Source organism: Caretta caretta, chromosome 2 (assembly GCF_965140235.1).
Source record: "Caretta caretta isolate rCarCar2 chromosome 2, rCarCar1.hap1, whole genome shotgun sequence".
NCBI classification, from domain to species: domain Eukaryota; kingdom Metazoa; phylum Chordata; order Testudines; family Cheloniidae; genus Caretta; species Caretta caretta.
This window is the reverse complement of record NC_134207.1, coordinates 2,747,801-2,772,983: the sequence shown is the minus strand read 5'-3', so window position 1 is coordinate 2,772,983 and position 25,183 is coordinate 2,747,801. Positions and strand designations below refer to the sequence as shown.

General features: G+C 62.1%; 1 protein-coding gene across 2 annotated transcripts; it reads left to right on the top strand.

The window, feature by feature from the left end:
- Window positions 1-14,985: 14,985 nt before the first annotated feature.
- On the top strand, window positions 14,986-24,451 carry LOC125630881 (cytochrome P450 11B, mitochondrial-like). 2 transcript variants are annotated; one of them, XM_048837082.2, is made up of 9 exons: window positions 14,986-15,277; window positions 16,901-17,056; window positions 17,787-17,986; window positions 18,671-18,874; window positions 19,829-19,983; window positions 21,239-21,405; window positions 21,919-21,997; window positions 22,926-23,117; window positions 23,735-24,451. In XM_048837082.2, exons 1-9 carry the CDS (start codon window positions 15,030-15,032, stop codon window positions 23,846-23,848), a joined length of 1,515 nt encoding a protein of 504 aa, XP_048693039.2. In that variant the 5' UTR covers window positions 14,986-15,029; the 3' UTR covers window positions 23,849-24,451. The 2 variants fall into 2 exon arrangements, with proteins under 2 accessions (XP_048693039.2, XP_048693040.2); XM_048837083.2 differs by lacking the exon at window positions 22,926-23,117.
- Window positions 24,452-25,183: the final 732 nt, after the last annotated feature.

Below are 25,183 nucleotides of genomic sequence, written 5' to 3'. Positions count from 1 at the left end.
CGAAACCGCTCCTCTCTGAGCCTTCAGCAGGCCTAGTCCTCGGCAATCCCCCTTCGTGTTACTGCTCCCCAGTCACTTACTGCAGGAAGCACCATCCACGGGGTGCAGTACATCCCACCGCTGCCACCAGTTGTCACGGAGTCCCTGGGCGATGCTCTGGAACTGCTCCCCATGAAGCCAGTCAGGACTCTGGGGCAGTCGCCTTTCTGTGAGCAGCCTGTCTTCAGGACACACAGCTCACACAGCTTCCACCTTCCTGGGTCTGACCTCGGAGCATTCAGCATCCTCTGCCCCTCCGTGCGCTTCCCCCAGCGAGTCCGCTCAGGCGGGGCTCCTGGGGAAGCCAGAGGGTCCTGCACCCCAACTTCGCAGTCAGACGTGACTCTCAGCCAGCCAGTAAAACAGGAGGTTTATTAGACGACAGGAACATGGTCTAAAACAGAGCTTGCAGGTGCAGAGAACGGGACCCCTCAGCTGGGTCCATTTTGGGGGGGCAGTGAGCCAGACAACCACGTCTGCACTTCACTCCATGTCCCAGCCAGCCCCAAACTGAAACTCCCTCCAGCCCCTCCTCCTCTGGGCTTTGTTCCTTTCCCGGGCCAGGAGGTCACCTGATTCCTTTGTTCTCCAACCCTTCAGCTCTCACCTTGCAGGGGGGAAGGGCCCAGGCCATCAGTTGCCAGGAAACAGGGTGTCGGCCATTCTCGGTGTCCAGACTCCTGCACACACCTGCCCTCTAGGGCTCTGCAATGATCATACACCCTTACTCCACCCCCTAGATACTTAAGAACTGCCTGGGGGAAACTGAGGTACCCCCACACTATTCAGAGGAAACATTAAGAACAGTCCCACTTCGTCACACAGGGAAAGAGCCCGCTTGGAAACGTCTTTCCCCCCAGAATCCTCCCAAACCCTACACCCCCTTTCCTGGGGAAGGCTTGATAAAAATCCTCACCAATTTGCGTAGGTGAGCACAGACCCAAACCCTTGGATCTTAAGAACAATGAAAAGCAATCAGGTTCTTAAAAGAAGAATTTTAATTGAAGAAACAGTAAAAGAATCACCTCTATAAAATCAGGATGGTAAATACCTTACAGGGTAATCAGATCCAAGACACAGAGAATCCCTCTCGGCAAAACCTTAAGTTACAAAAAGACACAAAAACAGGAATATACATTCCCTCCAGCACAACTTATTTTCTCAGCCATTTAAAGGAATCAGAATCTAACGCATCTCTAGCTAGATTACTGACTAAGTTCTAAGACTCCATTCCTGTTCTGTCCCCGGCAAAAGCATCACCCAGACAGGGACAGGGGCTTTGTTTCTCCCTCCCCCCAGCTTTGAAAGTATCTTGTCTCCTCATTGATCATTTTGGTCAGGCGCCAGCGAGGTTGTCTTAGCTTCTTAACCCTTTACAGGTGAAAGGGTTTTTCTGCTGGCCAGGAGGGATTTTAAAGGTGTTTACCCTTCCCTTGATATTTGTGACAGGCCCATAAGCCAGGGAGCGGGGATCTCCAGCTTTCTGGGGGTTAAATATTTGTGTCCTGGTCTGGCAGATTGCAAGGCTCCCGTCAGTCTGATTACCCTCTGCCTCCCCTCCACCATGCTGAGCATCCCCGAGCTGGGAAAGGAGAGCATCCTGCCGCCTCCTGCTGTCAGGGGGAGAGCAGCTGCCAAGGCCACAGCAGACAGGCAAGGAAGCCATGCCCTAGGGGCCAGAGCCAGGGGGACTGGAGGAACCCTGGCTGGGCCCTGCACGATGCTGAGACGGACAGAGAGGTCTGGCTCCTGGCCTCCCACCCCAATCTCCCTTAAAATACCTTTCTCATGCTGTCAGGAGGCCTCGACTCCCTCTGGGCGGCAGGGCCGGCTCCAGGCCCCAGCATTCCAAGCAGGTGCATGGGGCGACAGTGAGAAAAGGGCGGCAGTTCCTCCGGCCGCGGCGGCAAATCGGCGGCAGCTTCTTCCTTTCGCCATCCGTGGCGGCAGTTCTTTTCATTGCTTGGGGCGACAAAACCTGTAGAGCTGGCCCTGCTCAGAGGGACAGGCGAGGGTGAGACCCTGTGGCCAAGCCACTGGGAAATCCCTGCTGAGAACCTGGCTCTCCCCTCTGTCGCGGCAGGACTTGGCAATACCAGGAGCACACAGCGAAGCTCAGGGCCAGGGAGCCCCCGATTCTGGGCGGGCTTGTGCCAGGCTGGTCCCCTGGCTTCGTTCAAGCTGCCTGGACGCTGTTGTGATTGACACCAGCAGCCAACAGCCTCGAAGGCCAGGTGGGAGCGGGGGTCTGGCGGGCACAGGGCCGCCGCAGGCTCCCCCCCCCATATGCCGGGGTGAAAAAGCCACGGTGCCATGCAATGCCGGGGGAGGATTGCTCCTGTGCCGGGATGATCCAATTCATGGCTGCGCACACCAGCTCTGTGACCTACAGTGACACGCGCTCTTACCAGCTCATCGACTGAGTCTGGAACGAGTGCTTGGGGTACCACCCCTGCCCTTTACAGTCTCTGGGGGGCAGTGAAGCTGGGGAGATCCCTTGGCCTGCGAGCAGCCTGGAGCAGGGCCATTCACCTGGGCTTGCCTGCAAACGGCCTTGCACACCTGTGGGGTTTTAATGAGAGTCCTGGATAGCGAGACTGGTGCATTGGGGAGACGGAGGGACGGGTGCGTTGGGGGGACGAAGGGACGGGTGTCTTGGGGGGACGGAGGGACAGGTGGGTTGGGTGACATGGGGACGGTGCCTTGGAGGGACGGAGGGACAGGTGGGTTGGGTGACATGGGGACGGGTGCCTTGGAGGGACGGAGGGACAGGTGGGTTGGGTGACATGGGGACGGTGCCTTGGAGGGACGGAGGGACAGGTGGGTTGGGTGACATGGGGACGGGTGCCTTGGAGGGACGGAGGGACAGGTGGGTTGGGTGACATGGGGACGGGTGCCTTGGAGGGACGGAGGGACAGGTGGGTTGGATGACATGGGGACGGGTGCCTTGGAGGGACGGAGGGACAGGTGGGTTGGGTGACATGGGGACGGGTGCCTTGGAGGGACAGGTGGGTTGGATGACATGGGGACGGGTGCCTTGGAGGGACGGAGGGACAGGTGGGTTGGGTGACATGGGGACGGGTGCCTTGGAGGGACGGAGGGACAGGTGGGTTGGGAGGACAAAGAGACGGGTGCCTTGGGGGGACGGAGGGACGGGTGCATTGGGGGTACGGACGGGTGCCTTGGGGGGATGGAGGGACAGGTGAGTTGGGTGACATGGGGACGGGTGCCTTGGGGGGATGGAGGTATGGGTGCGTTGGGGGGATGAAGGGACGGGTGCCTTGGGGGGACGGAGGGACAGGTGGGTTGGGTGACATGGGGACGGGTGCCTTGGAGGGATGGAGGGACAGGTGGGTTGGGTGACATGGGGACGGGTGCCTTGGAGGGACGGAGGGACAGGTGGGTTGGGTGACATGGGGACGGGTGCCTTGGGGGGACGGAGGGACAGGTGGGTTGGGTGACATGGGGACGGGTGCCTTGGAGGGACGGAGGGACAGGTGGGTTGGGTGACATGGGGACGGGTGCCTTGGAGGGACGGAGGGACAGGTGGGTTGGGAGGACAAAGAGACGGGTGCCTTGGGGGGACGGAGGGACGGGTGCGTTGGGGGTACGGACGGGTGCCTTGGGGGGATGGAGGGACAGGTGAGTTGGGTGACATGGGGACGGGTGCCTTGGGGGGATGGAGGTATGGGTGCGTTGGGGGGATGAAGGGACGGGTGCCTTGGGGGGACGGAGGGACAGGTGGGTTGGGTGACATGGGGACGGGTGCCTTGGAGGGATGGAGGGACAGGTGGGTTGGGTGACATGGGGACGGGTGCCTTGGAGGGACGGAGGGACAGGTGGGTTGGGTGACATGGGGACGGGTGCCTTGGGGGGACGGAGGGACAGGTGGGTTGGGTGACATGGGGACGGGTGCCTTGGAGGGACGGAGGGACAGGTGGGTTGGGTGACATGGGGACGGGTGCCTTGGAGGGACGGAGGGACAGGTGGGTTGGGAGGACAAAGAGACGGGTGCCTTGGGGGGACGGAGGGACGGGTGCGTTGGGGGTACGGACGGGTGCCTTGGGGGGATGGAGGGACAGGTGAGTTGGGTGACATGGGGACGGGTGCCTTGGGGGGATGGAGGTATGGGTGCGTTGGGGGGACGAAGGGACGGGTGCCTTGGGGGGACGGAGGGACAGGTGGGTTGGGTGACATGGGGACGGGTGCCTTGGAGGGACGGAGGGACAGGTGGGTTGGGTGACATGGGGACGGGTGCCTTGGGGGGACGGAGGGACAGGTGGGTTGGGAGGACAAAGGGACGGGTGCCTTGGGGGGATGGAGGGACAGGTGGGTTGGGTGACATGGGGACGGGTGCCTTGGGGGGACGGAGGGATGGGTGTTTTGGGGGGACAGAGCAGTGCTCCCACTCTACACACACTGGATCCAATGCAGCTGGAGCCCAGGCTAGGGAGCCAGGCTGGGGGCAGCCCAGGCCAGGCCAGTGCTAACCTTGCCCCAGAGTCTCAGCACCCAGGATGCCCGTTGGGGGGGTGTAGCACGGCCCCAGGCTGTGCATAGCAGCGCCCCGGCACAGGAGCAGGCAGCTACTGGCTTTCCCCGGGGGGGCCAGTCCTGTAGCTGGGGCTGGCGGTGCTGCTGGAGTTCCTGGTTCGATCCCCGCCCGCCGTGCCTCAGTGGATGTTGCCATCCAGGGATGCCGCGTCCACGTCCAGTGAATTCGTCTCTCAGTCGGGAACCCCTGAAGGACAAGGGTTCCGCGGTGCTGGGGCCAGGGGCTGCTGCCTGCTCAGGCCACGCCAGGCCCCACAGCTCCGGTACCAGCTTCTCCTGCTGTCAGAGGCTGCCAGGCCACGGCCGTGTTGTGGGGAGCAGGCAGATCCCCCTGTACGAGACACTGGAGAACCTGTGTTATGATGGCTCCTGCAGACCCTGCCTGGGAGCCCACCCCCAGGCCAAGGGGGGGACCCCTCCCGCGGGGAGGCTAACACGCAATGCACCTCTCCGCTCACGCTCCCTGGGGCCTGATTCCCCTCGGCACCCCGCCAGGGCAGGACTGGCCCCTCTGGGCGTCACCAGCCTGGCTGGCAGGGAGAGCGCCTGGCAGCTGCCCTTTCTCTTGACCCTGCTGTGGAGAGGAACATTGGGGGGGGGTCGTCTGCACTATGAATAGATCAGAGGGAGCCGTTCGCAAGACCTTGCGCTTTCCCTGCTCTGCCCGGCCTGCAGGGTATTTTTAGCACTCACGAAAATGAGGGATTAATAGCAGGGCTTAGAGCGAGGCAAAGCGCGGGAGGGGCTGTGTGAGCTGCACACACAGAGCTCTGCTGGGGCCCCTCAACCCCGACCTGCAGCCCCGGCTATCCCAGCCCCTCCCTTCCCCCCCCGACACACACACAGAGCTCTGCTGGGGCCCCTCAACCCCCACCTGCAGCCCCGGCTATCCCAGCCCCCCCTCACCCCCCCAGACACACACACACAGCTCTGCTGGGGCCCCTCAACCCCCACCTGCAGCCCCGGCTATCCCAGCCCCTCCCTTCCCCCCCCGACACACACACAGAGCTCTGCTGGGGCCCCTCAACCCCGACCTGCAGCCCCGGCTATCCCAGCCCCCCCTCACCTCCCCAGACACACACACACAGCTCTGCTGGGGCCCCTCAACCCCCACCTGCAGCCCCGGCTATCCCAGCCCCCCCCACCCCCCCAGACACACACACAGAGCTCTGCTGGGGCCCCTCAACCCCGACCTGCAGCCCCGGCTAACCCAGCCCCTCCCTTCCCCACCCCCCCAGACACACACACAGAGCTCTGCTGGGGCCCCTCAACCTCGACCTGCAGCCCCGGCTATCCCAGCTCCCCCTTCCCCCCCCCAGACACTCACACACAGCTCTGCTGGGGCCCCTCAACCCCCACCTGCAGCCCCGGCTATCCCAGCCCTCAGCTCCCTCCTCCCCACACCCCTACCTCACTAAGCCCATTTAGCCCAGTATCGGGTCTTCCAACAGTGGCCAGTGCCAGGTGCCCCAGAGGGAACGAACAGAGCAGGGAATCACCAAGTGATCCATCCCGTCGCTCATTCCCAGCTTCTGACGGTCAAAGGTTTAGGGACACCCACAGCATGAGGTTGCATCCCTGCCCATCCTGGCCACCGATGGCCCTATCCTCCTGGAACTTATCTAGTTCTTTGTTGAACCCTGTTATACTTTTGGCCTCACAACATCCCGTTAACGAGTTCCACAGACTGACTGTGTGTTGTGTGAAGAAATACTTCCTTTGGTTTAAAGAAAAGGAGGACTTGTGGCACCTTAGAGACTAACCAATTTATGTGAGCGTGACCTTTCGCGAGCTACAGCTCACTTCATATGGTAACACCCATTGTTTCATGTTCTCTGTGTATATAAATCTCCCCACTGTATTTTCCACTGAATGCATCCGATGAAGTGAGCTGTAGCCCACGAAAGCTTCTGCTTAAATAAATTGGTTAGTCTCTAAGGTGCCACAAGTCCACCTTTTCTATTAACCAGTATGAAGTGCTGGTGTCACGGCGTCCCCGGGCGATGCTCTGGAACTGCTCCCCATGAAGCCAGGCAGGACTCTGGGGAAGTCTCCTTTCTGGAAGCAGCCTGTCTCCAGGACACACAGCTCACCCAGCTTCCACCTTCCTGGGTCTGACCTCAGAGCATTCAGCCTCCTCTGCCCCTCCGTGGGCTTCCCACAGTGAGTCCGCTCAGGCAGGGCTCCTGGGGAAACCAGAGGGTCCTGCCCCCCAACTCTGCAGTCAGACGTGACTCTCAGCCAGCCAATAAAACAGAGGTTTATTAGACGACAGGAACATGGTCTAAAACAGAGCTTGTAGGTGCAGAGAACAGGACCCCTCAGCCGGGTCCATTTTGGGGGGCAGTGAGCCAGACAACCACGTCTGCACTTCACTCCATGTCCCAGCCAGCCCCAAACTGAAAACCCCTCCAGCCCCTCCTCCTCTGGGCTCTGTCCCTTTCCCAGGCCAGCAGGTCACCTGATTCCTTTGTTCTCCAACCTTTTAGCTCTCACCTTGCAGGGGGGAAGGGCCCAGTCCATCATTTGCCAGGAAACAGGGTGTCGACCATTCTCTGTGTCTAGACCCCTATGCAATGATCATACACCCTTACCCCACCCCCTAGATATTAAGAACTACCTAGGGGAAACTGAGGCACCCCCACACTATTCAGAGGAAACATTAAGAACAGTCCCACTCCAGTGGAAGCATTACGTCCTGCCCCACAGGGAAGGCCCATCGACACCTGCTGTGCCCCCCACCCCCGCTGAGTCATAGAATCATAGAATCATAGAATATAAGGGTTGGAAGGGACCCCAGAAGGTCATCTAGTCCAACCCCCTGCTCGAAGCAGGACCAATTCCCAGTTAAATCATCCCAGCCAGGGCTTTGTCAAGCCTGACCTTAAAAACCTCTAAGGAAGGAGATTCTACCACCTCCCTAGGTAACGCATTCCAGTGTTTCACCACCCTCTTAGTGAAAAAGTTTTTCCTAATATCCAATCTAAACCTCCCCCACTGCAGCTTGAGACCATTACTCCTCGTTCTGTCATCTGATACCATTGAGAACAGTCTAGAGCCATCCTCTTTGGAACCCCCTTTCAGGTAGTTGAAAGCAGCTATCAAATCCCCCCTCATTCTTCTCTTCTGCAGGCTAAACAATCCCAGCTCCCTCAGCCTCTCCTCATAACTCATGTGTTCCAGTCCCCTACTCATTTTTGTTGCCCTTCGCTGGACTCTTTCCAATTTATCCACATCCTTCTTGTAGTGTGGGGCCCAAAACTGGACACAGTACTCCAGATGAGGCCTCACCAATGTCGAATAGAGGGGAACGATCACGTCCCTCGATCTGCTCGCTATGCCCCTACTTATACATCCCAAAATGCCATTGGCCTTCTTGGTAACAAGGGCACACTGCTGACTCATATCCAGCTTCTCGTCCACTGTCACCCCTAGGTCCTTTTCCGCAGAACTGCTGCCTAGCCATTCGGTCCCTAGTCTGTAGCTGTGCATTGGGTTCTTCCGTCCTAAGTGCAGGACCCTGCACTTATCCTTATTGAACCTCATCAGATTTCTTTTGGCCCAATCCTCCAATTTGTCTAGGTCCTTCTGTATCCTATCCCTCCCCTCCAGCGTATCTACCACTCCTCCCAGTTTAGTATCATCCGCAAATTTGCTGAGAGTGCAATCCACACCATCCTCCAGATCATTTATGAAGATATTGAACAAAACCGGCCCCAGGACCGACCCTTGGGGCACTCCACTTGATACCGGCTGCCAACTAGACATGGAGCCATTGATAACTACCCGTTGAGCCCGACAATCTAGCCAGCTTTCTACCCACCTTGTAGTGCATTCATCCAGCCCATACTTCCTTAACTTGCTGACAAGAATATTGTGGGAGACCGTGTCAAAAGCTTTGCTAAAGTCAAGAAACAATACATCCACTGCTTTCCCTTCATCCACAGAACCAGTAATCTCATCATAGAAGGCGATTAGATTAGTCAGGCATGACCTTCCCTTGGTGAATCCATGCTGGCTGTTCCTGATCACTTTCCTCTCATGTAAGTGCTTCAGGATTGATTCTTTGAGGACCTGCTCCATGATTTTTCCAGGGACTGAAGTGAGGCTGACTGGCCTGTAGTTCCCAGGATCCTCCTTCTTCCCTTTTTTAAAGATTGGCACTACATTAGCCTTTTTCCAGTCATCCGGGACTTCCCCGGTTCGCCACGAGTTTTCAAAGATAATGGCCAATGGCTCTGCAATCACAGCCGCCAGTTCCTTCAGCACTCTCGGATGCAACTTGTCCGGCCCCATGGACTTGTGCACGTCCAGCTTTTCTAAATAGTCCCTAACCACCTCTATCTCCACAGAGGGCTGTCCATCTCTTCCCCATTTTGTGATGCCCAGCGTAGCAGTCTGGGAGCTGACCTTGTTAGTGAAAACAGAGGCAAAAAAAGCATTGAGTACATTAGCTTTTTCCACATCCTCTGTCACTAGTTTGCCTCCCTCATTCAGTAAGGGGCCCACACATTCCTTGGCTTTCTTCTTGTTTGCCAACATACCTGAAGAAACCCTTCTTGTTACTCTTGACATCTCTGGCTAGCTGCAGCTCCAGGTGCGATTTGGCCCTCCTGATAACATTCCTACATGCCCGAGCAATATTTTTATACTCTTCCCTGGTCATATGTCCAACCTTCCACTTCTTGTAAGCTTCTTTTTTATGTTTAAGATCCGCTAAGATTTCACCATTAAGCCAAGCTGGTCGCCTGCCATATTTACTATTCTTTCGACTCATTGGGATGGTTTGTCCCTGTAACCTCAACAGGGATTCCTTGGGATTCATGCACGTGGTTTCCTCCCATCAGCTGAGTTTGTGGCTCAGAGCACATGGCAGGAGGGGGATAAAACCCCCAGACAGAAGGAAATGATTATACTCTGCTTGGACTCTGGAGGGGCAGGTTTCTAGGCAGAAGCAAGAGATCCCCAGTGCTCAGCGTGGGTCAGCCCTAAAGGACGTATGGAGCTTGCGTGTGACAGATGCTTCTATTCCCTTTTGAAACTTGTGACTGTAACTCGGGTGTGTATCTATGGTTCCCTGCTTAACCTTGTCAATAACTCTCCTGTTTCCTTTTCCTGGTTAATAAAGCTTTAGACAGTTTATTATAGGACTGGCTACAAGCGTGGGCTTTGGTGTGAGAGCTAAGGTGCAACTGACCTGGGGTGAGTGACGGGTCCTTTGGGCCAGGGAGTAACCTGACTATTGCCGTATCCTTGGGGTAAGGGCCCAGCTATCACACAGGCAGCTCCCCTGGGTGGCAGGTCAGACGGGGGAGCCCACGGGGCCTGGCCGTGACTCCCGGGTTAGGCTGTTGTAGGGCCTGAGGAGCTCACCCGATAGCTGGTTGGTGAAATTGAATGCAGAGCTCACAGCCAATGTGGGGTTTGCTCCCTGGCTCCTAACAGCCTGCCCTGAGGCTGGTACCCATGCTTTTGAGTCACTGTAGGCAGCCTGACACCTCTGTCCCCCGTCCCCCCCCGGCCGGTGCCCCCAACCTGACCTGCAGTCCCCTACTAACCCGCCCCTGGCCTCCCCTCTCCCAGCGGAGTCCCACTGCTACTTGAGTATTGCTCCTGGGAACCCAGTGTGAATGCGGCCCACACACATTGCAAAGGCAGGGAAAAGCCTGCAGCAGGGGCTGGGAGCAGAGGAGAGCAGATCAGGGCTAAGGAGGGAAGTCTCTGGCTCAAGTTTCTAACCTTCCCTGATAACTGAACTCTGGGAAAGCCCATTTCGTGGCCCACTATGAGCCAGGCCCTGAGGCCCAAAGTGGGACGCAGCCCAGCCTGACCAGTCCCTGAAACACTGAACCAAAAGCTGGACCCTGAGGAGATGGGTGGCCAAATCCATGTGGGGGGGACAGCAGAGGAGGCTCACCCCCAGGCCCACACACAGAACAAGGGGCATGCCGTGCCAGAGAAGGAGGGGGTGCTCCAGCTGGGGTGGAGTGTGAGTAGAAATAAGGCACAGTGGTTTTCACCCTGTGTCACCTAACCCTGGCTAGATGTCCCTGGGGTCACAGAGGATGTGGTGTGGGGGACAGGCAGGGCTGGGGGATGCCGGGCGAGGAGGGACGTGGGGGGGATAGGCAGGGCCGGGGAATGCCAGGCGAGGAGGGGGGGACGGGACAGTCAGGGTCCAGGGGATGCCGGGTGAGGAGGGACATGGGGGAACGGGCAGGGCCGGAGGATGCCCAGGGAGGAGGGATGTGGGGGGACGGGCAGGGCCGGGGGATGCCAGGCGAGGAGGGATGTGGGGGGGACGGGCAGGGACGGGGAATGCCAGGCGAGGAGGGACAGGGGGATGGGCAGGGTCCAGGGGATACCAGGTGAGGGGGGATGGGCAGGTCCAGGGGATGCTGGGTGAGGAGGGATGTGGGGGGACGGGCAGGGGTGGGGGATGCCCGGGAAGAGGGGATGGGGGGGCGGGCAGCATCCAGGGGATGCCAGGTGAGGAGGGATATGGGGGGACAGGCAGGGCCGGGGGATGCCCAGGGAGGAGGGATTGTGACGAAGTGGGACTGTTCTTAATGTTTCCTCTGAATAGTGTGGGGGTGCCTCAGTTTCCCCTAGGCAGTTCTTAAGTATCTAGGTGGTGGGGTAAGGGTGTATGATCATTGCAGAGCCCTAGAGGGCATGTGTGTGCAGGAGTCTGGACACAGAGAATGGCCGACACCCTGTTTCCTGGCAACTGATGGCCTGGGCCCTTCCCCCCTGCAAGGTGAGAGCTGAAGGGTTGGAGAACAAAGGAATCAGGTGACCTCCTGGCCCGGGAAAGGAACAAAGCCCAGAGGAGGAGGGGCTGGAGGGGTTTTTCAGTTTGGGGCTGGCTGGGACATGGAGTGAAGTGCAGACGTGGTTGTCTGGCTCACTGCCCCCCAGAATGGACCCAGCTGAGGGGTCCCGTTCTCTGCACCTGCAAGCTCTGTTTTAGACCATGTTCCTGTCGTCTAATAAACCTTCTGTTTTACTGGCTGGCTGAGAGTCACGTCTGACTGCGAAGTTGGGGTGCAGGACCCTCTGGCTTCCCCAGGAGCACCGCCTGAGCGGACTCGCTGTGGGAAGCGCACGGAGAGGCAGAGGATGCTGAATGCTCCGAGATCAGATCCAGGAAGGTGGAAGCTGTGTGAGCTGTGTGTCCTGAAGACAGGCTGCTCACAGAAAGGCGACTACCCCAGAGTCCTGACTGACTTCATGGGGAGCAGTTCCAGAGCATCGCCCAGGAACTCCATGACAACTGGTGGCAGCGGTGGGATGTACTGCACCCCGTGGATGGCGCTTCCTGCAGTAAGTGACTGGGGAGCAGTAACACGAAGGGGGATTGCCGAGGACCAGGCCTGCTGAAGGCTCAGAAAGGAGCGGTTTCGGGGGGCGGTTAACCCCTGGGAGTGTGTGACCAGCGAGAAGTACTGTGCAGTAATGGGGTCCCCCTGGGGACTGCAGTGAGCAGTCTCAGGGGCGGAGGAGTCTGCAGCTCGACCCTGGCAAAGAGGTGGTGACCTTGAGAAGGGCTGGCACACTAGGGGTTCTCCCTGGAAACCGTGGGGAGCTGAGAACACACGGGCCTGTGAGTCCACAACAACTTGGGAGGAGCGGAGTGATGGCCTGTCACCGTCTCCTTAAGAAGGACATTGTAACCCTGTGCAGAAAGAGAGGGTTGAGCATTGGAAAGTTCACCAAAGCAGAGTTAATCGTGCAGCTGGAGGAGGATGACCGCTCTAAGGAACAGATTCCTGACCCCAACTGGGGCTATAGCAGGATCTGGGAGCAGCTGAAGCGGGAGCCAGGCATCGCCAAGACTCCTGTCCCCGACCAGACGAGGGTCTTCATGATCGGGTTCCCCATCGGGGGATCAAGACGGACAGGATTGCAGCTGAGTCTGAGAGAGCAAGAGGACCGTGGGAGACAGCGAGAGCCCGAGAAAGAGCTGCAGAAGCAGCAGCAGCATGAACTGGCGGTGGTGGGGCGGAGAGGCCTAGGGGACCTCCCCGGGGTGAGTGGGGATAGATCCCGGGGGGCCAGTTCCGCAGGGAACCTCGAGACTAAATTGCTGCCCCTGGTTAAGGAGGGGGGGGGTGTGGATGCCCACCTCACTGCCTTTGAGCAGGCTGGCGATTTGAACCAAGGGGACCCTGCGGAAAAGCCCCGGTGTCTAGCTCCCTTGCTGGGTCCCAAGGCCATAGACTCCGTCAGCCAGGTGGTTGGGGATGTGGACAGGCTCCCACTCCTGACCCCAACCTATATGTCTGTGTGGAGTTTCCTGGGGCCAGGCCCCCCGGACCTCCAGTGGGAGTAGAAGGTGATGGTCAATGGGGAGACATTCTTGGGGTGGCCAAAGGGCATGGGCTGCATAAACCTTCCCACATGCGGCCTGCGAGTGCTATCGACCACCCCTGACCTAAGGGAGGGCGTGAAACTGGAAGGGCCTGGTGTAACTCCTACCAAGGAATGGGAGAGATGCTGGGGCATCCATGGGAACGTTGGTGGCTTCGAACTTCCCCAGGTCACCGGCTAAAGTGACCCCGCTCAGTTCGATCTCGAAGGGGGGAGAGATGTGACGAAGTGGGACTGTTCTTAATGTTTCCTCTGAATAGTGTGGGGGTGCCTCAGTTTCCCCTAGGCAGTTCTTAAGTATCTAGGTGGTGGGGTAAGGGTGTATGATCATTGCAGAGCCCTAGAGGGCATGTGTGTGCAGGAGTCTGGACACAGAGAATGGCCGACACCCTGTTTCCTGGCAACTGATGGCCTGGGCCCTTCCCCCCTGCAAGGTGAGAGCTGAAGGGTTGGAGAACAAAGGAATCAGGTGACCTCCTGGCCCGGGAAAGGAACAAAGCCCAGAGGAGGAGGGGCTGGAGGGGTTTTTCAGTTTGGGGCTGGCTGGGACATGGAGTGAAGTGCAGACGTGGTTGTCTGGCTCACTGCCCCCCAGAATGGACCCAGCTGAGGGGTCCCGTTCTCTGCACCTGCAAGCTCTGTTTTAGACCATGTTCCTGTCGTCTAATAAACCTTCTGTTTTACTGGCTGGCTGAGAGTCACGTCTGACTGCGAAGTTGGGGTGCAGGACCCTCTGGCTTCCCCAGGAGCACCGCCTGAGCGGACTCGCTGTGGGAAGCGCACGGAGAGGCAGAGGATGCTGAATGCTCCGAGATCAGATCCAGGAAGGTGGAAGCTGTGTGAGCTGTGTGTCCTGAAGACAGGCTGCTCACAGAAAGGCGACTACCCCAGAGTCCTGACTGACTTCATGGGGAGCAGTTCCAGAGCATCGCCCAGGAACTCCGTGACAGGGATGGGGTGGGGAACAGGCAGGGCCGGGGGATGCCGGGCGAGGAGGGACGGGGCGGGGGACGGGCAGGGCTGGGGGATGCCAGGCGAGGGGGGACGGGGCGGGGGACAGGCAGGGCCGGGGGATGCCCGGGGAGGAGGGACGGCGGGGGGGATGGGCAGGGTCCGGGGGATGCCCGGGGAGGAGGGACGGGGCGGGGGACGGGCAGGGACGGGGGATGCCCGGGGAGGAGGGACGGGGGGGGACGGGCAGGGCCGGGGGATGCCAGGCGAGGGGGGCCGGGCAGGGCCGGGGGATGCCCGGGGAGGAGGGACGGGGGGGGCCGGGCAGGGCCAGGGGATGCCAGGCGAGGGGGGCCGGGCAGGGCCGGGGGATGCCCGGGGAGGAGGGACGGGGGGGGACGGGCAGGGCCGGGGGATGCCAGGCGAGGGGGGCCGGGCAGGGCCGGGGGATGCCCGGGGAGGAGGGACGAGGGGGGGACGGGCAGGGCCGGGGGATGCCCGGGGAGGAGGGACGGGGGGGGGACGGGCAGGGCCGGGGGATGCCAGGCGAGGGGGGCCGGGCAGGGCCGGGGGATGCCCGGGGAGGAGGGACGGGGGGGGACGGGCAGGGCCTGGGGATGCCAGGCGAGGGGGGCCGGGCAGGGCCGGGGGATGCCCGGGGAGGAGGGCCGGGGGGGGACGGGCAGGGCCGGGGGATGCCAGGCGAGGGGGGCCGGGCAGGGCCGGGGGATGCCCGGGGAGGAGGGACGGGGGGGGACGGGCAGGGCCGGGGGATGCCAGGCGAGGGGGGCCGGGCAGGGCCGGGGGATGCCCGGGGAGGAGGGACGAGGGGGGCCGGGCAGGGCCGGGGGATGCCCGGGGAGGAGGGACGGGGGGGGCCGGGCAGGGCCGGGGGATGCCCGGGGAGGAGGGACGGGGGGGGCCGGGCAGGGCCGGGGGATGCCCGGGGAGGAGGGACGGGGGGGGCCGGGCAGGGCCGGGCACAGCCTGTTCCTGGCGCTCGGCGCCGCCGTGTCCTTGCGGGGCGGGGCGGGCCCGTCGCGGGGCATTTAAGGGGCGAGCCCGGCGCCGGCTGCGCAGCGAGCCCCGCGGACCGCTCCGTGCGCTCGGCCATGGGCCCGCCGAGCCAGCTCTGGAAGCCGCCCGCCCAGCGCCGCCTCTCCCGCTGCCTCCCGTCGGGGGCCGCCCGCAGCTCCACGGCCCCGGCCCCGGCCCCGGCCCGGCCGCTGCCCTACGAAGCCATCCCGCGCAGCGGCCGCAACGCCTGGCTCAACCTGCTCCGCTTCTGGCGGAGTAACAGCTTCCAGCGCTTCCACCTGGTCATGCAGCGCAACTTCCAGCGCTACGGGCCCATCTACAGGTGCGGCCCGCCCGGCGGGCAGCCGGACTCCTGGGTTCTCCGGCTCCGCGGCGCCCCGGGGGCTGGGCTCCGCCGGGCGGCTGTTCAGGGATCGCGGGTTTGTCCCGCACCAAGCAGCCGCCTCCCCCCCTTGAAGGGGGAACTGGGCCCGCCCGGCAGGGCCCCCAGGCTGGCTGGTCAGGCGAGTGTGGGGGTGAGCCCCCACCGTGGGGAGCTGCCGGCCCCGGTGGATCAGCCCATTGCTGGGGTCTCTAGGGTGCCCTGCCCGGGCCGAGCTGCTCCCAGAGCCAAGGGATCCGACCCGGCAGCTGCTGAACCGGCCCCCGCTGGAGGGGACAGAGCCGAGCCGGGGGAGCCCGGCTCGCTCTGGGGTGGGAGGCGCCTGACAGCTCCGTGGTACTGGGGATGGCGAAGCTCCATCCGCCGACCTGTGCCCCGGGTTCAGAGCTGCATTTGCCTACAGCTGCTTTCCTGGGTTGCCCACCCCCCTCGGGCTGAGGTGTTCCCAGGGATGGGGGGCTCCCAGCACTTCCCTCCAGAGGGGCCAGCCCCTGTTCCGTTCAGAGCCACTGGCATGACAGGCCCAGCAGGGCCAACCCCTGGAACTCCCTGCAGCAGGAGATCAGAGTCAGACACCCAGGCTGGATATTTTGTAAAGGATAATTCCACAACCATCCCTCTCTGGCCAGAGGGGGGACAATCAGCTCTCATGCTTCAGGGCCTGAGCTGGCCACAGCTGCGGTCAGGAGACTGAGAGCACTGGCCCCAGCTTCCACACCAGAGCACCCAGCAGTGCTGGGAATCCTTTGCCCTGTGCGATACGCCCGTAGCTTGGGAAGAGGCAAGGAGAGGGTGGGTGATGGGATGGGAAGTGCTAGGGGCTGGCAAAGGATTGTCTCTATGGCACTTGCCCACGGGCTCTGGGTGGCACCGGCTCCGTCTGCGTGTAGAAGCTACATTTCCAGGAGAAGCAGCAGGACCAAGCCCAGCTCAGCAGCTGCTGGCACCAGGGAGCCTTGGGGAATCCGTCACAGTGACTTGCTCCACTCGGTTACCCTTTGGGAGGCCCCCCACCCGGGCCATATCCCAGCACAGCCAGGTGCCCAGCCAGTGCCTGGCCATGGGGGAGCGTGATGGGCCCCTGAGGGGAGAGGGACTCCCTGGAACAGGGCTGCATCTGGAGCGATGGATCCGGAGCACAGGGGAACCCACACTGAGCCTCAGGCTGCGACTGGCGCTGTGCCTGGCAACGGGGTTAGCTGCAGGTGCCAGCTCTTGGGGAGTGAACCCTGCTGGTGCCCACGGGGGCTGGGGCAGGACCAGCAGCTGGGAGAGGGGTGGGAATCCCCGATGGCTGGATTTTTAATCCCGAAGGCCTCCTGCCCTGAACCCTCCCTGGCTGGCTCTGGGAAGAGCTGCCCAGGACTCTGTACCCAGCCCCCGGCCCCTCGGTCCCCGGGAGAGGCTGCGTGACCCTCTCTTCTCCCCAAGGCCCTGCTCGCGGGGGTGGGGCAGCTGGGGCCCAGGCTGGTGCGACCTTGGAGCACCCGCTGCCAGGGCTGAGGCTGGGCTCGCCGGGCCGGGCAGCGGGCGCCAAGCTGAGGCCTGGGCTCTTTCGCACAGGGAGACCGTGGGCACCTATAACTGCGTCAATGTGCTGCTGCCCCGAGACGCGGCCCAGCTCTTCCAGTCGGAGGGGATCTTCCCGCGGCGCATGGGCATCGAGTCCTGGGTCGCCCACCGCCGGCTCCGCAACCACAAGTGCGGCATCTTCCTGCTGTAAGGGCAGCCACTCGGCTGGGCGGGAGGCGGGGCGGGGCGAGGGGGGAATGGGAGGCAAGGCAGAGGGAAGGGAGTTGGGGAGGGGGGTGGGCAGGGCGTGAAATGCAGGACAGGGAGGAGGGCAGGGGCAAGGCCTGGGGCAGGGAGAGACGAGAGGGGGTGAGAGACCTGGGGGACAGCGGGAGGGGAGGGGGAGGCTGGGCCCAGGGGAGCTTTCATCCCCCTGGGCATCGCCTGGGGCAGGGAGAGACGAGAGGGGGTGAGAGGCCTGGAGGACAGTGGGAGGGGAGGGGGAGGCTGGGCCCAGGGGAGCTTTCATCCCCCTGGGCATCGCCTGGGGCAGGGAGAGACGAGAGGGGGTGAGAGGCCTGGGAGACAGCGGGAGGGGAGGGGGAGGCTGGGCCCAGGGGAGCTTTCATCCCCCTGGGCATCGCCTGGTAGCTAGGATCTGCTAAGGTGAGAACTGAGCCAGTGACTGGCCACAGCCACGCAGGGACACTCCGCTCCCTGGAGCCAGGTGGCATGTCTAACTGTGCTCCCACGGGTGCCCCTTTGCTGCAGATGGTGGGGGCCAGGCGCTCAGCGCTCACACCCAGCCCTTCCTGCCCCTGGAACTGAAGGGGAATCTCCTGAGGCTGAGGGCAGTGCAGGGCTGATGATACACACCCAGGCAGTTCTGATGCCCCCAGCAGAGGGCAGTGTCGCTCACCAGCTCTCCCGCCCCCAGGAATGGGGAGGAGTGGCGCTCGGACCGCCTGATCCTGAACAAGGAGGTGATCAGCCCTGCAGGCACCCGGAAATTCCTGCCCTTCCTCAACGCTGTGGCCCAGGACTTTGTCACCCTCATGCACCGGCGCATCAGCAAGAACACGCGCCGCTCGCTCACCATCGACCTCTACGGCGACCTGTTCCGCTTCACCCTGGAGGGTAGGTGCAGGAGGGGCTCCAGGCCCTCGCCCCACGGCCCTGGTCGTCACAGCATCAGAGGAAGGCCCTGTGGCCAACGGGGGACATGCAAAGCCCTGCCACTGTGGGGTTGCCCCTGGTGCCCCCTGCCAGGCTCTGCCTGGCTTGTCCCGGGGTCCAGGCTCGCCGGTGAGGACGAAGCTGGGTCCAGTGCACCACATTCAGGAGCTCTGCATACCCTACTCCATCTAGACAAGCCAGGCCCAGGGACTCCTAGCAAACTGCCCTGCACCCGGCAAAGGTCGGGCTGAGTTCTCCTCTGCCCCAGCCATGGGCCTGCAGATCTGTGCAGGGTGGCCTCCTGCCTGCCTCCCATAGCCCAGCTGGATGGACACAACTGTCCACGGCCCCCTTGTGACCCAGGGCAGGTCGGCCCCCCTGGAGCATTGTGGTCGCAGCTCTCAGATGTGGTTTTGGTGTGGAGGGGCCCTGAACACGGTAGCAGGGTGCCGAGGGACAATCAGGGGAAGGTGGGGGTGGCCTTGTGCTTAACCACCGATCCAGGACACCTGGGTTCAATTCCTGGCTCTGCCATGCTGTGTGCGTGGGGGCAGGCTGCGCCCGGCTCCCGATCTGTACATGGAGATGCTGATTGAGTGGGAGCTGCAATTAGATCCATTCACGGTTCCCCTCTCCTCCGGCCAGCAAGCAGCTACGCCCTGTACGGGGAGCGGCTGGGGCTCCTGGAGGAAAGCCCCAACGCGGAGTCGCAGAGGTTCATCAGCGCCGTGGAGACCATGCTGCGGACCACCTTGCCGCTGCTCTTCATCCCGCCGGGCCTCATGCGTTGGGTTAACACCAAGCTATGGAGGGACCACATCGAGGCCTGGGACACCATCTTCAAGCATGGTGAGTCAGGGGCGGGGGGCATCACTGTACGAAGGAGTGGGGCATCCCTGCGGGGTCTCCTGCAAGAGGCCTCGGGGCCCCGCAGCAGGGGCTGCTCTCCTAGGGACGCCCGGCCCCTCCCTGAGAGCCACACGCGGTACAGGTCGGAGGGTCGCCTCTTAGCAATGAGCTCACACCCCGGCCACACAGTCCCATCCCCCCGCAGGGCCAGGCTGGGGCACTGTGCCCAATGCTAGGGCAATGAAAGAATCCCACGCAGCGCTCCCTGCGGCATGCAGGATTTTCCTTGTGGGTCTGCCTGGGGTCTGCCCACCTGAGACATAACCAGCTCCGAGCAGTAAAACAACTGCAAGACCGTGTCCAAGCACGCCCCTGAGTCGGGCTGACCCACACCTGCAGGAGCACCGTGGGGCTTGCCTGTCACTGCCTCTAGCAAACTCCCCATGGCCCCTTGCTCCCCCACACTCTTCCTCCCCCTTCCTGTGGCAGAAACGGCCAGTGGGGAGAGCCACAGAGTTTGAGCCAGGACTCCTGGGTTCCATTCCTGGTTCTGGGAGATGGTTTGGGGGGAGCTGGGAGCCAGGACTCCTGGGTTCCATTCCTGGCTCTGGGAGATGGCTGGGGGGAGCTGGGAGCCAGGACTCCTGGGTTCCATTCCTGGTTCTGGGAGATGGTTAGGGGGACGCTGGGAGCCAGGACTCCTGGGTTCTGTCTGGAGCTTTGCAGTTGTGGGATTCTGAACACTTGCCCTCTCAGTTCCTCTTCTCTAAAGTGGGGAAGGCCTCATTTTCCTCAGGGTTTCTGAGGCTCCGGAGGATGGTCCCTGCCTGCTCTGCTCCCCTGGCACCTGGGGCTCTGGTTTGTTTCCTGCCCTGGGGCTGAGGGGGGATTGTGACCCTGGCTGCGCGTCCCCAGCTGGGAGGAGTCGCTCACTGACCCGTGCTCATCCCCCAGCTGATAAGTGTATCCAGAACATCTACCAGGAGTTCTGCCTGGGGCAGCCCCGGAAGTACTCGGGGATCATGGCGGAGCTGCTCATGCAGGCGGAGCTGCCGCTGGACTCCATCAAGGCCAACATCACTGAGTTCACAGCAGGTGGCGTGGACACGGTGAGTACCTGGCACCCTCCCCTCCGGCAGGCTGGCTGCAGCCCCAGGCCAGCTCCCTGGCAGCGACGTGGTTCGGGATCGCGGGCAGCCCAGCCCATCCTCCCAGAGCGCTGGGCCTTCGCTGGCCTGGGCCGCGGCTCAGAGCTCCTGGGATGTCTGTGCTCACAGCTGCAGCCAGCTGCCCCTGAGCTACGGGGCACCCACTTGGGCCAGCCAGGGGCCAGCCTGGGATCCTGATGGGAAAGGTCCCTGTGGAACTGAGTGGGGAATTCTCTCCCTGCCACAGGACTCTATGGGGTTCCTGACCTGCTGTGGACAGGAACTTGTTCCTTATTGACTCCTCTGGGTCTCTAGTGCTCCCTGTAGCTCCCAGTTCAATCCCCATGGGGCCCTGTTGGCTTCACCCCCACTCAGGTATGGGAGCTCTCCTCATGGGAGAGAATGGCACTGACGTCCTTCCCAGTCAGCTTGGCGAGGGCGCTGCCAGGGCTGTATTGAGGTGGGCATGGCAGGGCTCAGCCCTGGGTTGGGCCTGCTCAAGACCCTCCCGAGCAGCCTGCTAAGCAGCCCCTCAGTGACTAAATCCACAGGACCGAGAAATGCTCCTGGGGGCCCTGGAGAAACCGGAGACCGACTTGGGGAACAATACTAGGCTCAGGCCAGAGACCTGCAGCTAATACTCATGGGCGGGGGGTGAACCAGACCCCCAGTGTGAGGGAGCAGGAACAGCTGAGGGACCAAGGGGGCAGCAAACAGACCCTGATTCAGCAAAGTGGCACAGCGTGTTGGGGGGTTGCATAGGCAGAGAGCTCCCCTTGGTGGGGCTCTGCGAGGTCCCCCCCAACTCAGGGCACCTGGATCCTGCAAGGAGGTAGCCATGCTGGAGAATGCTCAGGGAAGAGCTGGAGGGGCCAGGGGGAAGCACCTACATGAATGGGTCTGTTGTGACCAAGGGGCTTGAACCCCATGGAGGGAGAGGGGTGATTCAGGGGGGAGCAGGCCTAAGGTGCCGAGACTGGGGCAGGGGGACAGAGCCGAGGAAGGTTGAGGCTGCATCTCAGAGAACACAACTGAGACCGACAAGGCTGGGGATGTTTCAGTGGCTGATAATAGGGGGTTGGCCAAGGCAACTGGGCCCCTCCCGCATGGGCCCCTGGGGCCGGCCAGTGAGACCCCCCTGTGGTTGTGCCCAGCCTGCTGCGCCCCCAGGTGAGGCATGGGGGTGGGCCGGCTCTGACTGTCCCCTCTGGCCCAGACCGCCATGCCACTGCTCTTCACCCTCTTCGAGCTGGCCCGCAACCCCAGCGTCCAGACGGCCATTCGCCGGGAGATCGCCGAGGCCGAGTCGCAGGGCCCAAGGGAGCTCTCCAAGGTGCTGAACTCCATGCCCCTGCTCAAAAGCACCCTCAAGGAGACACTGAGGTGAGGGCCAAGGGCACAGCCTCTGGGGCCCATGGGGAGCTGCCCCTGGAGGGGTGGGGGAAAGGAGGGTGGGCTCTGCTGCCCGGGACTCCAAGGGCAACTTCCCCATCATGCCAGGCACTGGGTCTGGGGCTGAAACGCCCGCCCAGGGAGTGCTGGGGACGTGACTCTCCGGGGGCAGGACTTGGGGGGCCAGCCCGGCCAAGCGGTGCCTACAGCAGTGGGGTCTGGCCAGGCACGAGGTTGGGAGAGGGCGTGGGCATGTCGGGGCAGACACTGCCGGGCACAGATGGCTGGGGGATGATCCGGGATGAGGAGGGCAGCCGGAAGCAGGGAACCCTGGGTCCGTGGGGTTCAAAGCTCAGCAGCAGTAGTGGGTGAATGAATGGCAGCGGAAGTGACACGGGGCTCCCCCGAGGGGCCATTTGCCCTGAGCCGTGTCGGGCCAGCTGTCTAGATGGCGACGAGGGAGGCGCAGGGGACAGGCAGCTGACGGTGCGGCTCTGTTGGCAGGCTTTACCCTGTGGGCATAACGGTGCAGCGTTACCCAACCAAAGACGTGGTGCTCCAGAACTACTGCGTGCCAGCTGGGGTGAGTCCCTGCTCCTCTGTCCCCACCCCCATTCTCTGCAGCCGGGAGGTGCCCTCTTCCCATCACTGCTGGCCCCTCCCTCAGGAAGGGGGGACGCTCACTGGCCCGGGGGTCAGGCCGGCTGCTCGGACGCCCATGCAGATCACAAAGCTGGAACTCCTACTCCGTGCTTAGAAGAGGGCTGGGGGGTCTGGAAGGGAGCATCACACCCCATGCCCCATCCACAGCACTGCACAACTGCCCCAGCACATGATGGGCTTCTCACTCTGCCCCCTGATGCCGCAGGTACCAGCCGCTACAGGAAGCAGGGCACCAGAACTGCCGCGTGACGGGGTACGGCAGGGACGGAGCCCTTCGGCATCAGCATTTCCTGATTTGCCACAAAAAATCCTGGATTTTGATAAAACCACTATTCATGTTTTGCCAATTTTTTTAACCTAAATTTTGACTTTTTTGGGACTCGAGCAATATTTCACAGGGGAAGTGGACGGGGCCAAGCTGAAGGGCTGGCAGGGTCAGCGGGGGGCTCTCTCTGCCAGGGAAGCCAGTACCCTTGGGGTGCAGCCTTCTGTTACCCTCCTGGCCCCCACCCATCAGTACAGCCCCATCCACCTTCCCTGCCCAGTGGGGGAGTGACGGCCGGGGGGGGAAGCTCCCACAACAGCCACATGGCGAGTTACCCTCCCCCTCTCCCCGCTGCCCTCATTTTTGGGTTTTACTGCTACGTGGCAGGGAAATGAAAGAACTCCAACCCCAAAGGCCTCATGACCTCAAGGGCCCGTGGGCTGGGGGGAGAGGTCACCCCGTGACTTCTGTTTGACAAAGCAGCAGCTGTTGCAATGATGGAGGTGTAAACCAATCAGCTCTCCTGACTGGTGGAGCCTAGTGGCCACCCAGGTCCGTACCTCTCCCCTCTGCTGCCCCGCAGACCCTGTGCCAGGTGGGGCTATATGCCATGGGCCGGAGCCCCGAGGTGTTCAGCAACCCAGAGCGCTACGACCCCCTGCGCTGGCTGAGCAAGGAGGATAACAGCTTCAAGGCCCTGGCCTTTGGCTTCGGGGCTCGGCAATGCATCGGCCGCCGCTTGGCAGAGACCGAAATGATGCTGTTCCTCATGCACGTGAGTCGGGGAGCAGCTATGGGGAGAGGTGCCAGGGCTGAGAGCCGCAGAGCCAGGCGGCCTGGGGGCAGGCCTGGGGCTGGCCCGAGGTCAGGGGCCTCTCACTGTACGTTGGCCAAACTTCACACAACTCAACTTGTTTGTTGGTACTTCAAGAAAATGAGAGAGTTTTTGTAAGACTCTGTGACCTTCCCACTCAGCTCGGCCACCGTCCCTCAACCCCAGCCTGCTGTCCCCTGCTATCCCGGCCCTGGGCTCCCCTCAGCTCCGCACTATGTACCTCAGTCCTGACTCCCAGCCCCCTTACCTGTTCCAGGGCTCTGCTCTGCTCCTCCTCCATCAGAAGCCAGGTTATTTAGGAGCTTGACTTCTTCTCGTTCCATCTGCCCTGGACCGAGCCGGCCACGTGGCCTTTTCAGACACCGTCAGGAGAGACCGGCAGAAACAAGCCAGTAAATGCCCCTGCACGACCCCATCCCAGCCCCACGGCCTGCAGCGTCTGGGTCTCCCATCCCCACACACAGCAGCCCAGCCCGCCCCGGCTGTGGCTCAGGCTAGCCGGCCAGATCCCAGCCCAAGCTGCTCCGGTGTGTCACCAGCTGCCCGTCTCCTTTCAGGTCCTGCGGAACTTCCGGATCGACACCGTGTCCAAGGCAGATATTAAAACCGTCTTCGGCTTCATCCTCATGCCGGAGAAGCCGCCTCTGCTCACGTTTCGGCCCATCGACTGAGCCCCTCGCTCTGGCTCCCTGCCTGCTCCTTCCCCACCCTGGGCGTGGGGGAGGGAAGGAGGAATCCAGCAATGGGGGGAAGCAGGACCCCTCTCCTAGGCAGGGCAGCTAGCTGGCAGCCTCCCAAACGTGCCGGGGCAGCCTGGTGCAGAGAACAGCCACCCCACCTTGTAACAGAGAAGTAGGTGCAGACCAGAGAGCCTGTGGGCCTGCCCCTGGATCTCGGCCACACGCGGGGATTTGTAGTCTCTATGGGCTACATAGTGTGGGAGGAGGGTGGCCAGGGGCCACAGTTCAGCCACCTCTGTCCTAAGGGCATCTAGTCCCCCTTTGCCCATCTGCTGACAGGGGAAAGGGGTCTCCTTCCCTGGGAGAGACACAGCACTCGCAGGAGACCCCACCAGCAGCGTGGAACCATAAAGCCATGGGACGGGGCAGGAGAAGGAGGCAGGCTCTGTTGGGAGAGGAGGGGGCAGAGGTGCCAGCTCCCAAATTTCTCTTATTCAAATAAGTGGCCATCTCCCACTTCATGTCAATGGGTCTGAAGCCAGCGAGATGTGGGAGGGAGGCTGCCCTTAATAAAGATGGCTGCCATCTCCCATGCTTCTGTATGAGGTGAAGCTGTGCCACTGGCAACGGGACACAGAGACTGTGAGGAGCAGCAGAGACCCTGGGAAAGGGGGATGGGGAAAGTGAGGGGAGGAAGATGCGGATTTACGGGCTGCAGGGGATGTTGGGTGCAAGTGGGAGGCTGGGGGCTGCAGGGGAGGTGGGGGGCAGGGGGAGGTGCAGGGGAGGTGGGGGGTGGGAGGGAGGTTTTGGGGCTGCAGGGGAGGTGGGGGGCAGGGGGAGGTGCAGGGGAGGTGGGGGGTGGGTGGGAGGTTTTGGGGCTGCAGGGGAGGTGGGGGGCAGGGGAGGTGGGGGGTGGGAGGGAGGTTTTGGGGCTGCAGGGGAGGTGGGGGGCAGGGGGAGGTGCAGGGGAGGTGGGGGGTGGGAGGGAGGTTTTGGGGCTGCAGGGGAGGTGGGGGGCAGGGGGAGGTGCAGGGGAGGTGGGGTGGGGTGGGAGGACAGTGGTGGGGTGGGAGATGGAGGGGATCAGATAACAGCTCCCCCAGCCTGCATGTGGGGGGAAGGGGTGTCCCCTCCGAGCAGCCAGGGGAAGACCGTGTTACAGCATCAGCGGCTCTCAATAACTGATCTTGAGTCCCGGGATTTTGCTGCCTGCAGGAGGCGCTGTCATGATGCCACGAAAAGCTCATTCGCACCCAGGACTTTCAGGGCTAGGCAAGCGGGCAGAGCTCCGGGCGAGAACAGCAGGGCTGAGGACTCAGATCT